Source organism: Pimephales promelas, chromosome 1, assembly GCF_988280905.1.
Source record: "Pimephales promelas chromosome 1, fPimPro1.hap1.1, whole genome shotgun sequence".
Taxonomy (NCBI): Eukaryota; Metazoa; Chordata; class Actinopteri; order Cypriniformes; family Leuciscidae; genus Pimephales; species Pimephales promelas.
Genome location: NC_142769.1, coordinates 38,120,117 through 38,135,972, shown reverse-complemented (window position 1 = coordinate 38,135,972; position 15,856 = coordinate 38,120,117). Strand labels below are relative to the sequence as shown.

The following is a 15,856-nucleotide window of genomic DNA, read 5'->3' as shown; positions in this document are numbered from 1 at the left end:
CGAGCTGTTGTCCACCCTGAATAGTACAGCATCAAAGGTAATTTCTTTAGTTTTCTTGCCCCACAGAAATCCCATTCATGGGATGAGAATGAAAGGGAACAAAACTGCTATTCTTTTCATTAGCTGCTGCAAATTTTCCAATTTGGTTGACTAGCGACTGGTGCAAAAAAAATAAAAATCCTATTTTTGGAAAAGAAAGGAATTAGGGGGACAGTGGCTGGAAAAAGCAGGGCACTGTGTGCCGGCATTCCAGATGTCCAAACGGCAGTTGTACCAGCCCAAGTTTTTCTGGGCACGTGGTGCCAATGATGACCTCATGCGCTCCAGGCTGAAGACTGTAGGCATACAGTTCTCGCTGACATGGGCTTGAATAGCCCTCATCCTTTCATGCGTCCATTCATTCTCCCCAGTCCTCTGGCGGCAAAATTACTCCCTCATAATTAGCCATTGTCCCCGTTTTTGGCTAGTCTGGAAAAAAGTTTTTTTTGGCTAGTCACTTTTGTCTATTCCCCGTTTTGCCCCCTTTTTTCCTCAGTCTATCACCCTCCATCTTGTTTAATTAGTTTATTGTGCAACAGAGCAATATATCCTCTGTCTATCTTTAGTATTATCACTTTATTCGGCCTCTGTCTTCTGTCCTTGTCACAGTGGACGGTTGGAGATTTTACACATGGTTTGTTGACTCCTTTGCTATAAAGTCGGCCACTCTGAAGAAAAGTATCTTTATAAATGACAGAGAGGACCTGTCCTTGAATGGTGCTTTGTTTACTGTTTTTCCAAAAAGGGGCCCACACTATATTTCATCTGTCAGAGTTGCTTTTCTTTCCCCCAACAATGCTTGATTGTTTCCACACAAAAAAAAACAAAAAACGAGAGGGATAGAGAGAGTAAGAGAGAGAGAGACAAACACAAAAAATGAAAGAAAAAACAGGTTCAACAGACAGGAGAATTCTGTATTATATTTTCCTGCCAAATTCCGATCTCTGCTTTCCTTCCCCTGCACTCACAAAGGGCTCATAACTTACTGTCAACTGTGAGGGAAACCACAAAGCTCCACTGTTGCTCCGCAAATAGGCTGTGTTGCTTGATGGCTTCAGTGGCTGTAAAGTTTGCTTAACTGCAGCACTGACACTAGGCACTTTGGGAACTGCCGCCCCGTAAGGCCCCTAGCGAGGGACGAAGAGAGACAGAAAAGACGGCGAGCTGCTTTTCTTGTGTCTCGGAATCGTCTCCGGCCGTGCAGGGACTGAAAGAGACACGCGTGCGAGTGAGATTGTGTGTGTGTGTGTGTGTGTGAGCGGAGGAGCTTAACAGCTGGTCTGCCGGTTGCTCCGTTCATGTGCGAGAGCGTACTCCGTTCAGCGTGCCGTCGGATGTGTTCTGACAAGACGTGCCGTGGCTGGGACGGGGACGAACGGCCTGTCTGTGCTCGAGTGTTTTTGTGTGTGTTTGTGTGTGCCAGAATTTGAGGAAGTGTTATGCCATCCAGCTCTGAAGTGGTGTGTGAAGAACAGAGAAGGAAAGGAGCGGCCAAACAGGCTGAGGGAGACAGTATGTGAGTGTACACACCTGATGCACGCTCATTCACACACATATCTCACTTTCACAGTGAGGACAGTGGCAGGGTGCTTGAGCTAATGATTTTCCTCACAATTCTCTTACTTTTTGTTGAATAATTATTACACAGTCTATGCTTAATATACAGAGTGCACTTTTAGAAAAGACTTACTTGTATTTTATTTTAAGATTAGATTTGGAACAACAGTGTAAGACAGTAAAGGAATGGGTGATGTGTGGTGAAGGAGCTGTCATAGTTGACTTGTTGTAAGGTTAACATTTATGGGGTACATAAAAAAAAGTCAGCTTTTAAAATTTAAGGTATTTCTCAGATTATAAGAGGCATCTTAGTTTCACTATATTTTATGTAATTATTAACTTTGTTTATTAAATAATTATTAAATTATTAAAATAATTATTAAATAATATAATGTATATATATATATATGTGTGTGTGTGTGTGTGTGTGTGTAAGCAATAAGGTATGACAGGCGGTTCGCGTCCGCTTCAGCTGTTACTTATTCACGATACAGCACTTTCCTAGAGTACCTTATTGCTTTTATAAAACAGTTACCACACAATAGAAAATAAAAGTTAAAAAAATTAATTAAATTAATTTTAATTAAATTAATAAAATTAGTTTTATTAAAGTTAAAAAAATATGTATTAGTGCAACTTTCATGAAGTAAAATCACTAAAAGCCTTCTTTCCGCTAGAAAAAAAATTGTCGTCTGTATAATAATTCTAAATGATACTTATATTTATGTAGTTACTTATAAATCAATAAATAATGCCATAAGAGGATATATTAAAATAGATTAAGAATAAATACTTGTTTTCTATTGATATTTCTACTCAGTTGCACTTTCTGTCCTGATGATTGTTCATGGATCGGTAGACTGCTCAGGTACAATGGAAGGTGATAATTTGAAGGTGCTAAACAGCTACAGCAGGGATGATAATTTTCCAGCCCAGGTTTCACAGGTGACAGAGGGATGATTATAGGAGGTGAGGGCCTGGAGAGTCTGTTCTGTCACCTGTGTGATCTGCTGTCAGAGAGACTCTCACACAAAGTCACATATGCAAACTCATGCCACTGTATGTCTCCCAATCCTCTTCTCACTCCCTGTGGGAAACCGTTCATGTGTGCGACGTATTCGTGACAGAAATCTCTGCAGTCATTTTTAGTATCAATGAGCGAGAGTATTATCTTCATTTTATGTATGCTAAGTAACTAAGTATCGATGACTTAGTAATTGAACACTCACCGGTCTTTATGGCTGCAGCAGCTGCTGTTGTTAAAAAAAAAAAAAGAGATAAACGTAAATCAGTATTACTCAGAAATTGTTTTGTCAGTGCAAATTTGTTTGTTTTTTTCTTCTTTTTCCTTGTTTTGTTGGTGTTGTCTGATGATCATTTACTACTCACTGTTTACACTCAAGATACAAACACAATTATTATAAAAGCGTATTATTATAATCCTCACTGCAGGAATACTACACAATTTCCTTTCAGATGCAAACACTTCCTAATACACTTTGAATAATTGCATTGGAGTGTTCTGTTTTAGATTTCTGTTTAGCCTTTTGTAAGTAACGCTTTTTTTAAAGGCACCATTTTACATTCCTGTAACTTTCTTCACCCTACCTTTACATTTCTTTTTAGCCTATGTTTTGACAGCGTATGTGCGTATGCTCAAGCATGAACCTACACACGTGTGAGTGTGTGTGTGTCGTTACCCGTGGAAACTTGAAGCCCTGTCATAAAGCAGCTTTTGCCATTTTTCTGCTCGCCAATCATTAGTTCCTTCAACAATGGCCCGCTTGTTTTACCCCCTTTTATTTGATTATTTCTCTTCATATAGGTCTGGGTGGTGGTGGTGGAGCGAAAAGCGGCCTTCTAATATTTCCTTTCAGGAGTGGCTGGTGATTTACGGGGTCTGCTAAGGGCTGTGGTTTTTGAGGGGGTGTGGGATGTCCGAGGGGAAGGGGGCAGCACTGACACCATAGCTCAGGAGTTACTTATCACCATTGTCTATAAAAGGGCAACAGAAAGACACGGCAGAGACAGACAGAAGAGCGGGGGGATTCTAACGATTGAGAGGGGCGAAAGCGGATATCCCAAAACACATGGCCCCCAGTCATGAGACCCCCTGAGGAACACCAGCGCGGGGTGTCTTCTAATGCCACCAACCAATTAAACAGAGGTCAGTGCGTGATGATACGTTAGCAGCGGCAACAATTCATGAGTCGAAGCATTCCTGGCTACATGAGAACTCATGCCGAGAACTTAACTCCTAATCCTCATAAACGTATCGCAATATTGTCCGCTATACATGGGGCCCTGGACTGTGAAAAGACAAGCTGTGCTGCCCTATACTTATTGATTGGTTTGGTTTGTTAGCTGTCCATTGTTATTGTGTAATCAGGCCTGAGAGGGAGAGGGCTGACAGGAATTCATATGAGGCCACTCTGATATATTCTCTGCTTAATATGCACAAAGGCCAACGGATCGGACTTATTTACTGAAGAAACAGATTGAATTATTAATAAGAATAAAGGGAAGCGCTGCGGTGGCTCACAGGACTGTTCCATGGGTGTTTCTCTCAACGTAAAACACCATTTAATTTGATGAAATACGATGGCGTCGGGGCTATTTCCCCCTCCTCTGTCACACACCACATACTGATTTTTGTTTTATGGGTCGTAGGGAGAAATTAAATGATTCTGAAGTGCGCTTAAAGGAAAAACCCTTTTAGGAATCAGGCCTTTATTCCAGTTAAATGGTGGCCACATTGTTCCATTCTCAGCCGTGGGTGCAGATTAGCTGGGTGGATGTGAGTGGGTTGGGGGGTGTTATGGTTGGGAGGGAATGGTGGGCAAAACTCATGAACCCCAGCACTCACGGGATGAGCTGCCCTCCCAGCTCTCCTAATGAATTATTAACTCTAACTGACAAATACTGTTACGGGGCCTTGGCTCAGATCTGTTGCGTTTTCGAGTAAAATTGCTGTAGACACATGTTACAGGAGGATGGAGTCAGCCTCTCTCTCTCTCTCTCTCACTATCATGCATCAGCAGTTTGACTGATGGCTAGAGACTGGAGGCAAAGGCCTGAGAGACTGAATATTTTAGAGGTAAAATAATACCACTTGATTTACTGTGTAATACAAAAGAAGTGCTTTGTTTCGCTCGCAGTCCATTGAAGATGAAGGTGGGGGTTGTTGTGCTGGAAGCTCCGGCTCTTTGGATCCATGAATAAAAAATCTCTCTCCCTCTCTCTCTCTCGCTTTCTCTTCCTCTAGCCGTTGCGCGCCCCCTTTCACACACACCGTTCGGCGCTCTGAACTTTGCTCTTAAATTTGATTTTCAATTAGCGCTCCACAATTTAAGAGATCACTTTCTGTTTGATATAATTACAGGAAACAATTTATTGGCTGATTAAAATTGAGGCCTTGGTCTCGCTAAGGAAAATAGGGGTGCGGAGCGGTCTAGGTCTCTGGTGCCTTTCTCTGCGCTAACTAACAGACTTAGCTTGTTTGCACAGCTGCGGTATCCCGCTTGATTAACTTCTATTGACTTCCATTGTCCACTTCTGTTGCCTTCCACAGAGCTCATCCAAGACTTTGCGGATGTGTATGTATTATTTTTACATATATTTCTTTGGTAAGCATAACACAATTAATATTACTGGAGCTAGCATGAGACAATAGTAGCTTGAGTAGGCCTTTTTTTTATAGGCTCACTTACCGAACTGTATTAAACAATTCATATTGAGAGTGTGAGGCTTAAGTGCTCAGCCATGTGTGCAAATTGATGGCACATCTTCAAATGAAGTAGTCATACTTTAAAGGGCCTGAGAGCAATTGGGCCTGACAGCCCGTTGCAACCCACACATCCCTCATGCGCCGGAGTGCACGGCCGCCGCACGCACATGAACAGATTAACTCACAGTTTGGTGTTAAAATAATCTCTCCCGGTGTCAAATTTGTTTTCGTCCCACGATGAGCCACATGCTGGAAAACTTGGCAGGGCTGGAGATGGAGTTCTGGAGGCACCTTGGGCTTCCTTCATTACCCAGCCTGCCTCTCTCTCATCTCTCTGCAGTCTCAGTGGGCAGTGGAAGGACATTCGCTCACCTGCAGCCCTTGACCTAGAACGCCCAAGCCCTTTGTCCATGCTAATGTGGCTAGCTGCAGCGCGTTCAACTTCCATAGGCTTTCGTAGACTCTGGACATTTTAGACTCAAAACAATAATGTTCAGCAGTCGTGTGTATGCCATTGTTCATGATGGGTGCTGTCTGTCTAGTGTAAATTACTATTTGGCAGAAAAGTTGTGTGCTGGCTAATTCTCAACTCGTTAGATCCGAGTCTTTTGATTAAGTATTTAAATCAAGCGTTTAATTCAATTAGCAGTTAAAGAGTTCATTCCCTTAGCAGTAGTAGGCTAGAGTGATTTTATGAATTGTCAAACACAAATGACCTGTTGATTATTTTATTTTATTTTATATATCACTGAAAATCAAGTTTGTGGGATTAAAGAAACTTTATGCTATGTGACATGATGACTTTTGTTTGAAGCAAATGCATTTACCAACCCGATTTTGTGAAATGGGAAAGTTGCTGTAAATCTTAAAAGTTATGCCACAGCAGCCTACTTGCATTAATTCCTAAGGACAATTGCAAAAGCAGAATAGCACAATTACTACAGAATGAAGGGAAATGACACATTTATAGACTCAATATGAATGTAACGACCAAATTCCCATTAAGTGTCAGCGTCTCAGCGTCACCGCTCTTTTTGTGGTTGGTGGCAGAGTTAGTGCTTTAATGAGAACGTGCTATATGGTATGGTAACCCTCTTAGTGCGGTAATCAGCCATGGGGCGGGGTGGATCGGGCCTGCCTCAGGCAGCTCTCCAGCCGTAGCTCAGCACGTCCATTTACATTAAACAAAGGATTAAGAGGGACCCCAGTGTATGCCGTATTCCCCGCACCAAGCTCAGAGCCATTGATAGGATCTCCCCAGCTCTGATACCGGTTCAATCATCGGGTTAGATGTGGCACGGAGGCTCAGAGCGGCTGCCAACTCATAGAGAACGAAAGCTGAGCTCCAGCATTTCCTGTCTGACATTTGCGAGACTCTTTATTCTGAATTATGTTGTCGCATTGGAAGTTTGAATATGTTTTCTGACACTTTTCCTCTGCTCTTCTCTCAGCAGAATCATGTCTTCCAAGCAAGCCACTTCTCCATTTGCCTCGACCCCTGACGGAGGTGAGGATGGATTGAGTCAGGAGCGCATGTCCTGGGAGAAGGAAGAGAACTCTGAGTCGCTAATCGCCCCTCAGCTGCCCCTGCACAATCTGCTCCACAACAAACCTCCCCTGGAGGAGCTTCAGCCAATCAGCAGCAGCGTGCCGCCCGAATCCGACTGGGAGAGCCTGATGTCGGCCCAGCAGCGCATGGTGAGTGCCACTGCCAGCGTTTCATAGCTCATTTACGTGTGCTAACACAGGAAACTTGTGTTTTTTTTTTAAAATTTTCTAATGAAGTGTAGATGAAAGATTGCATTATTCAAGATAGTTGGCAGGAATCAGAGAGTGACAACCGTCTGGTCGAGGTTATTCGTCTAGAACTCTGGATATTTTCCGTTTACGACACAATCTTACAACATTAACACAACATCAATGTCATGGAGTAAACCTCCAGATGTATCCCACATCTATTCTCTCAAAACAAACACACACACACACACACACACACACACCCTCTGTGCTCCTACAGAGAGGAATCCTCAACCCAAGGACACAGCTAGAAGGGAGCAGGCCTCTCTGGAACACTTGAATGAAGACTTAAGACTTTGCGATTTGCCAAGGACTCGGCTTTGAAGTCTAAGTCCCCCACAAGCGCCTGGAGATCCCTCACACTGTAAAAGTGCAGGAGAACCATGTATTGAATTGCATTTCATGTCAGAGCGATTTTATGAATCTATAAATAGAGAGACAATGAGAAAGCGGATGAGGAGTGGGAATTTTAGGGAGTAGAGGGAGCCCCCCCTTTCTCCGTGGTGGTCTCACTAGACCAAGAGGCATAGAGCCCAGACGTGAGACTGACAGCCACTTATTGTTCGATGCTTGTAAAAGGGAATTCTCTATAAACCTTCCCTCTGCTGCGGCTGCTTGCCCAGAGCTAGGATGACTCTGACCAGCCCCCGGGGTCTGGACTCCCCTGGCCCAGCAGCATCCAGACGCAAACCCCCACTTTAATTTGCCTCAAAATTCAGCTGTCATGAGAGAATTTTTGCCTTTTTCTTTAGCTAAAGTTTGCATTCCATTGGTGGCAACACCATGGCATATGGTGTGACATCAAATGTGTGTTAGGGACAACAGGATGCACTTTTGCACCCATTGTAAGGAAAAATGAGAAATGAGATCCCTGTTTAACTCAAATATTTCTCCCAAGAAAGCGATGAGATTAGATAGAGGTCAAATGGAGACTTTTCAGATCTTTCACATGAAAAGAATTGCATCTCTCTCCTGTAGAAGTTCAGAAGAGACCTCCACAATGCTCGGATATGCCAAAATATCAAACGTCAAAGATTTCAATATGAACATCTATCTAATTCTATCTAATAAAATGTCTCATCTCTCTCTATTTTTCTAAAGAATAGAATAGAATAGAATAATGGTTGTCTTGACCTTTTCATCACATTTAAATCCAAGACTTCCACACTGCTCAGGTGGTGCTGTTTCCTAATTGGATTACAGAGAGCTTTTGTGATTGGTGTAATTAGAAGAACATTTCAAAGAATTGTTACCGCACTGCTGTGGTTGGATATGCATGGGATGATCTCTCCGTTTCCTCTTGATATAATGAGGGAAAGCATATGAAAAGTTAATTGTGCTCATTTGATTTTCAAGTGCAGCTGCTTGTGTTTGATTTGCAGTGAGCGGTGCACTTGCACTCGCTTGTCTTCACATGAGCAGGACGTCCTATTGTTGAGCGAGTTTTTTCTTCTTCAGTGGGGTTTGTAGTTTGTTTTAACTCTCACCTGATAAAAACTTCACTGTACTCTGGATAAAAGTGTCTGTAAAATGTAAATGTAATTTGAAGTATGTTACAAACTCTTCCTATATACAGTACATTTGACATTATGTTTACTGTATAGTGGAGTGAGTCATGCCTTTAGATCTGGTATGTCAATATAAGTGTAGAGAATGGCATTGAAAAAAATATAAAAAGGGTAAAAAGAGAGAGATGTACGAACATAGACATAAGAATGCCAGCACTGATAAAGAGGTTTGGAGGTTGGCAGTAAATAAGTATAAAATGTATAAAATGAAAGACAGAGAGTTGTCTTTGCTATTGGTGTTATTGGATTTATTAAAATTACATAATTGTTAAATTATCAAAATTTCAAATAACTATTTTTTTATTTTAATGTATTGTTTAATATATTTTATGCAATTTATTCCTGAGATGGCAAAGCTGAATTTTCAGCATCATTACTCCAGTCTTCAGTGTCACACGAGGCTTCAGAAATCATTCTAATATGCTGATTTGGTGCTCAAGAAACATTTCTTATTTTTATCAATATCAAAAACAGTTGTGCTGCTTAATATTTTTTTTAAGGAAAATAAATCGTTACATTTTTTTTCAAGATAGATTAGAATAAAAAAAATCACTTCTTAAATATCACTGACCCAAAAAATATGAACCATAGCATATTCATATAAATTTAGATATTTTTTTGAGACAATAGAGTATATATTTTATCTCAGTTTGGTCATTGAAGAATTTGATGAGATATTTGAGTTCATATTGGTATCGCTGACTTTTGATTTTAGACTTTAATGTAAAAAGTCTCCAATTAATCTTGTCTTGTCTTGTACCTAAAATTGCAATATTCTATATGCCACCTCCAAATTTGACTTCATGTGTGTGTTAGCAGAACCCTCAGTCTGTGCCAGCTGATTTGTGATATATCATTCGTGTACCACTGCCCCATAATCACACTGCCCTAATGCCCGTCTGTGCCCTGCTCTCCAAACCTGCCAATTTTCCTCTCATTGATGGAACAATCCAATCGATGGAACTATGCCCAAATTCTTCTCTCAGGACTCCCTCTCAACTCACTAATGTGCTTTTGCACTTTATTTTTTTACAATCACTCAGTAGTGTTTAGGAGTTAGGATCAGACAAACAGATCGCTTCTCCCTTTCGCTCTGTTTTCCCTCTCTGTGTTCTCGCTCGGGGAACAGTGAACTATCAGCTGCAGACAGAAGCTCAGTTAACCACTAAACCACACACAGGTGGGACCGCAAAAAAACAGCAGTTTGAGACGCGGGCCAGGATTTACGATGGCCTGGAGGGTTCCGTGCGGAACAGTCGCCTGCTCGAGAACCAACAAATTACAGTGTGCTCGAGCTCGGATCAAACACACACTCTTGTGCAAACCTTTGCAAAGGAATTACAGCGGTGACTCTTGTGTTGAGAAAAGAGTTGTTAAACACCATTCATCTACTCTAATCTAAGCTTTTAATTGTCTTAACCACAAAGACATTATCCAAATTTAATGGCTTCAACCAGTTCACGAGCAGTTGAAAAATGTCTCCCAGTTCAATTGAGATTAATGTGAGACCCAATATTCACTATAGGGTTAAAATCTGGACTTTGCCAAAACATAAGCCTGAAGTCCACCAGGAAGACCATGCTTCACTGTGGTAGTGAGTGATGCATTTAATATTATATTTCAAACCAAATTTTTGGTGGCACCACTCTGGAGCATCACCATTCATTCATGTTTCGTTGCGATTTGCGATCACTCCACACACAACTTCCCATATTCTGGCAAAAAATGTATTCTGTCTTTGATGCTTTTCTAAGTCAGCAATGGCTTTTTAAGTAGTGCATTTGCTTAACATGGATTAAAACAACACTGACTCTTCTTCCTGTAAAAAGCTGTCTGCAAGTTGGGAAAGTCTATCCCATGCTAAGTTACTTTATCTTCACTATTTGTGCAATTCTTGCTAATTTCCTGACCAGTGATTTGTGATTAAAATGGTTAAGACCAATAAAAAACCACTGAATATTTTGCCATTTTTTGTCAAGTAGTGTACTCTGTAATCATTTAAAGTGTCCTAAACTCACTATCTCTAATATAAATATTATGTCTTCAGCATTTTCTTAATTTTCAAACCAATTATTACATTTGAAATGTGATCATATTGCTATCTTTTGTTGAACTTTGACATTTAATGTCTATTTTGACGTAAAGTAAAAAAAAATCTCCTCTCAAACTCTTTTGTGTTTTCCTGCAGGAATCGGACAGCGATAAAGTATGTTCCTTATACTCCTTCCGGAATAACTCTACCTCTCCACACAAACCAGAGGAGGGGGCCAGGGAGCGCGGCGACCTGCTGAGCAGCTCAGCCTTCGGAACGCCAGAGCGCCGCAAAGGAAGCCTGGCCGATGTGGTGGACACACTGAAACAGAAGAAACTAGAGGAGATGACAAAGACAGAGCATGACGGTACATAAGGTTTCAGCTTGTTTGTGTGTTTGGATTTAGGAATATACGTGTGTGTGAGCAAATGTTTTTACCCTCTTAGCGAGAAGCAGTTTTTGGCGTGCATCGATCTCCTCAGTCACTCTGTTTTCCTCGTTCGCCTGTCCTCCTGTACGCTATATTCTTTCTCAATCAACATAATCTGTCTTTTTTCTCCCGCTGTACACGCACACACACACCATCGTTTAATCAGGGAGGACTGACGTGGCTATGTTTTCCAGTTTGTTCTGAACCAAGTCCAGTGTGACAAAGAGTGGGTGGCACTACCCCTCAGCTTAAGTGTGGTCTCCGTGCGATGCCAAACCAAACTCTCAGACCATAAAACACACGCCACGACCTGACGCCAGGAACATTACCTTTTTATTCTTCAGTACAGACGACAGCATTCATGCCGCAAAATTCATCTACAGACCAACTCAAATAGCTCCAAGAACCCTTTTTCTTCCATGTGTTTAGGGCCCAGAAGTATCCACGGTTTGGGCAATTACATTTGAAAAATATATAATGCATATGTATCGTGTAATAATTTTATTATATGAAGGATTTATGCATTTGGGTAGGTATAAGTTTTAGCTTCTGCGGAAAGTTGTTCTGTAAAAGTCAAAAACCAGTCCTATTACTAAAAGGAGACTAAAGTTAATTGATACAATTTTTTTTTTATTGTGTTTTATTTATTTATGTATTTATTTTTTAAAAAATTAATGAATAGTTTGATGCAGATCATGCCGCCGTGGAGCAAGTCCTCTGGGAATAAGACCGAAAAGCAAATACTGGAAAGAGTTGCTGAAATGGTTCCTCTCCTCATAATTAGTGTAAAGCAGAAACCTATACAATCAAATTTTCGCACACACACACACGCAGACAGTATTTCTCCTTGGGGAGATGCTAGTCTCATTTAAGCATCTGGGGAACTCTTAGCCCAAACACTTGATCAGAGGAATAAATTAGGCCATAATTCAGTTAAAAGTACTTTTTTTTTTTCCTCACACATTTTTTTTCTCCCTTTCTGTGAAGGTCTTCATATTAATTTAATCGTATTTGTTTATGGTGGGTTTCATTATCGCCAAGGGTTAGAAAAATATTTTGAATAAGAAAATAGGACAAATTAAATAAATCTGAGTGAGAGGCTGTCAGTCCTGAATATTTTCATATTCATAATTGATATAGAAAATTATGACAAGCCATCCATTATCATAAAGGGGCTTCATTTTGTAGGGTGGTGCAATGAAATAATTTAACAGCAATCTAAATTTATGTGAACAGATTTAAGTTTTTTTTTTTTTTTTCTCTAAAAATATTTCCACCTATAATTTGCCTGTCTATCAATTAAGGTGCCATATTAAACAAAATGCAGTTTTGGAAATAGTATTTAAAGTGACTTGCTGTATAACCTGTATAATCTTTTGATGCATTTTTTTCTCACCTCACCTGCATCTCTAGCTTAATGGTATCTAGAGGTAGCATGAAGGGCTGATGTTCTCATAGGTTGCTCCTGTTTTTTTTCTAGTAAGGTATTTTTAAGATGCGCTCTCAGCCCTCTGTGTTCTAGGGTGCTATGCTAATGAGCCCCAGCTGGTATGGCCGGTTGCTGCTGTAATTTAAATGGTCAAGTGCAGCTCGTAATCCTGAAGGCCCGTATGTTTAGTGCAGGCAGGAGAGGGTGCTTCACTTCTAGTGTACAGCTGTGTTAATCTGCCCTTAATAATGGAGACAGAGCCGACCTCATGCCTCCACACCTCACGCCACAATCCCCCCCTTTGCACAGAAATTGGTTCCTGAACTTGAGAGACACAAGAGGCATGCAGAGTTCAACACGTTAGTGCTGAGATGCTGAAATGGAGCGGTTCTGCGTCCTTGAGGACGTCTCAGTTTGGTACAGCTGTAAGGGGAATCTTCATGCCCGCAGAACCTCAAATGTCAGGATTAACCCCTTGCGTGACTCCAAAAGCAATTTAGAGACACATGTGTTGTCTTAACGACAAAGCATGTCGTTATGTTATGTCAGGCAAAGAATGGACAAGCTAAAAATATTGCTCATCTCAGCCTGTTATTAAGGGGAACAACTGTAACCTTTCATTAGCTTACCCTGCTTAAGGTGCGGTCACACTAGAACTGTGTCCGAAATCGTGTACTGCGTTTGATAGACACCTGATATAGTAAGTCATCTGATTATTGTTCTCATACTGTTTGTAAATGCTGCACATTTGGACATATTACCCATTGATGTAGTGCCTTTTGCATAGTAGTAGTGGGTAGGTTTTAATCTCACAACGAATATGTGCTACAGGAAACGATAAAACGCTTTGTTTTTGTTTGTTTTTTTCAAAATAAAACCATAGATTATAAATATCAAGTAATAAAAGTTAATAAGTAATGTCAAAGCCACTGCGTCTTCAACAATGACAGACTATGATGACTGCTCGATCATGACTTCACACGATCAGACGGCTCGATTTGAGACGGGAACACATATAAGAAGATTTAAAAAAAAACACTGGATGGATTTTTATCATTATATGATGGTTGTGTACAGGCACTGCCAACACACATTTCAGTACAGTCAACTTGTAAAAGTGTATGTACCATTTTATGACCCCTTTAAAGGGATACTCCACCCAAAAATGAAAATTCATTTACTCACTCTCAAGTGTGTTCAGCAGAAGAAAGAAACTCATACAGGTTTGCAGCAACTTGTGGGTGAGTAAGTGATTACAGGATTTTCATTTTTGGGTGGAGTATCCATTCTTTGAGAATGGCATTGTGTAGGCCTGCAAAAAACAGTGTCTCTTGATTTAAGTCAAGGAGACGTAGATTCAGACATACCTTATAGGTTGCCTTTCGTATAGACGCACACTGTACTTCATACCCGTCTTTACCCACACTTAAGTGAATGTGCACCAGGGCCCTAAAAGTCAACCGCTCTCAAATTCAATCAGACCTATTAGAACCATACCGCAAGTCAGTGAAACTGGACTGTCATCTCCATCTCTCCTCTCACTAACAATCCTTAAAGTGCCTTAAGTGCTTGTGACCGCTCTAATGAATGAAAATATCCTGCCTAGAGGACTGCATTAAGCTGAATAGTCACCTTCGCTGTAAAAGCGCCACATGAACCTCCTCATCCACAGAGGTCTTAGGAATTTCTGTAATTGGTATTGTAAAACATTATTTATAGAGATCTCTCAGATGGTGCTTTTTCATTGTTTATAATGCCTAGAGAGGAAAAAAAATATAAATATAAAGATAAAAAATAAAATCTAAATATAAAGAAAGAAAAATAAACGGGACAAGAGGAAAAGTGTCCATTATAAAGATTCAAGGTGACCTTGTCTTAGTTTCACTAGCAATTAAGGCCTTTTTATGAAATGTACTTAAGATATATGAATCCTCTACTGTATGTTGTTTTCATTGTTGCTGTCATGCAGACAGTTTTATGAACTCTTTTTTTAGTGGAGTGATTCTTCAACCTCCATTTCAATGAACTGCTCTTACCCTTATTCAACCTTGAATTGATTTGTTTGCAGTTTAACACTCCAAATATCAGATTTTTAGCAGCATATTTAGACACTGCCCATTCTCTCTCATGACTTAATTTATCTTAATCTTGTTTTTATTTATTTTATTTTATTTCAATAAAATATTAGCATTTTGTTAATATCCATGTAATCGGCCATTCTGTCCATCCCGTAGTGGACAGGATTTTAATACCGCCACACACATCCTAAGTGTTCTTTTTACTTTAACATTCCCACATCACTTTGTAGCAGACAGAAAGATCTAGGGAGAAGGATCCACACCACCTAGTCAAGAAGGCATTCTGCCTACTGCTCTAGTTTGGGCACCAGTGAACCACTGGCTCTGCCAACTTAGTCAGCAGTCTTGTATTGGCAGGATTGGCCATGGCTGCTGGTAATAGCTTGTTTGCTGCTAATCCACGCTTAGAGCCCTGTTCGTCTGAATGCCAGAATTACATTTTGCAGGCAGTTCAGTGGCAGGGGTTCAGATTGGTGGCTGAAAAATAGACCATCCATGCAGCCTGTCATTCGTCTATGACATCCTGTCAGTCTGCTCCACTTCTGCTGAAGACCACACACACTGTTATGCAGTTCGCAATCTGTTACTGAATTTGAATGAGTTTTGCTTGTTTAAAAAAAAAAAAAAGTTATATAATTGTCATAATCCTCATAGATTGGTTAAAAAACAAAAACCATCATAACAAAAACCAGTTGCTCAACCTTATGCACCCTTACACTCTTTTCCCTTGTGAAAGTGAAAAGGCAAGGTTGTTAGACATGTTCAGAAATATGTCAGAGCCAACAGGTGTAGAAGTGGCACTTTCTGAAAAGGAGTGATTTACACTCACAGGAGTGACCTGGGTGACAACAGGAACAGTTGCTAATGTGGCATGGATAAGGACTTTCTTTTAGCTGGTAACCCTGAGCCCTCTGAGGGGCCAGAGGAGAGTCGAGGTTAGCGAACGACTCAATACACCTGGAACTTTGTGTATTGAGTAAATGAGTTTAGCAGGGGTGGGGGGCAGATTCTTCTGTGCCTCCATCCCACGTAATGCCTGATCTCTGGGACAGAGGGATATTTCTAGAGGCCCCCCACCCCTCTGCAGATCTCAGCCATTTCAGCAGCAGGTGAGCACCGGTGTGCATTTAAATAACAGCTGTGTGTTTGTGTTACCTTGCTGATCTGCTCTATGGGGGCTATCTGTCCTCAAAATCTCT

At 40.8% G+C, this 15,856-nt stretch overlaps 1 protein-coding gene across 11 annotated transcripts in view; it reads left to right on the top strand.

Annotated features, from left to right (window-relative positions):
- Positions 1 to 15,856, top strand: part of sox6 (SRY-box transcription factor 6) — a 150,832-nt gene that overhangs the window by 38,697 nt on the left and 96,279 nt on the right. For 2 of the 11 annotated variants that reach the window (XM_039656894.2, XM_089129617.1), the window contains exons 3-4: positions 6,778 to 7,021; positions 10,877 to 11,087. In XM_039656894.2, coding sequence (XP_039512828.2) covers positions 6,782 to 7,021; positions 10,877 to 11,087 — 451 coding nt within the window. In that variant the 5' untranslated portion in view covers positions 6,778 to 6,781. Of the gene's footprint in view, positions 1 to 1,394; positions 1,556 to 6,774; positions 7,022 to 10,876; positions 11,088 to 15,856 lie in introns of those variants that run through there. The other 9 variants (XM_039656887.2, XM_039656834.2, XM_089129618.1 and 6 more) reach the window with 8 other exon arrangements.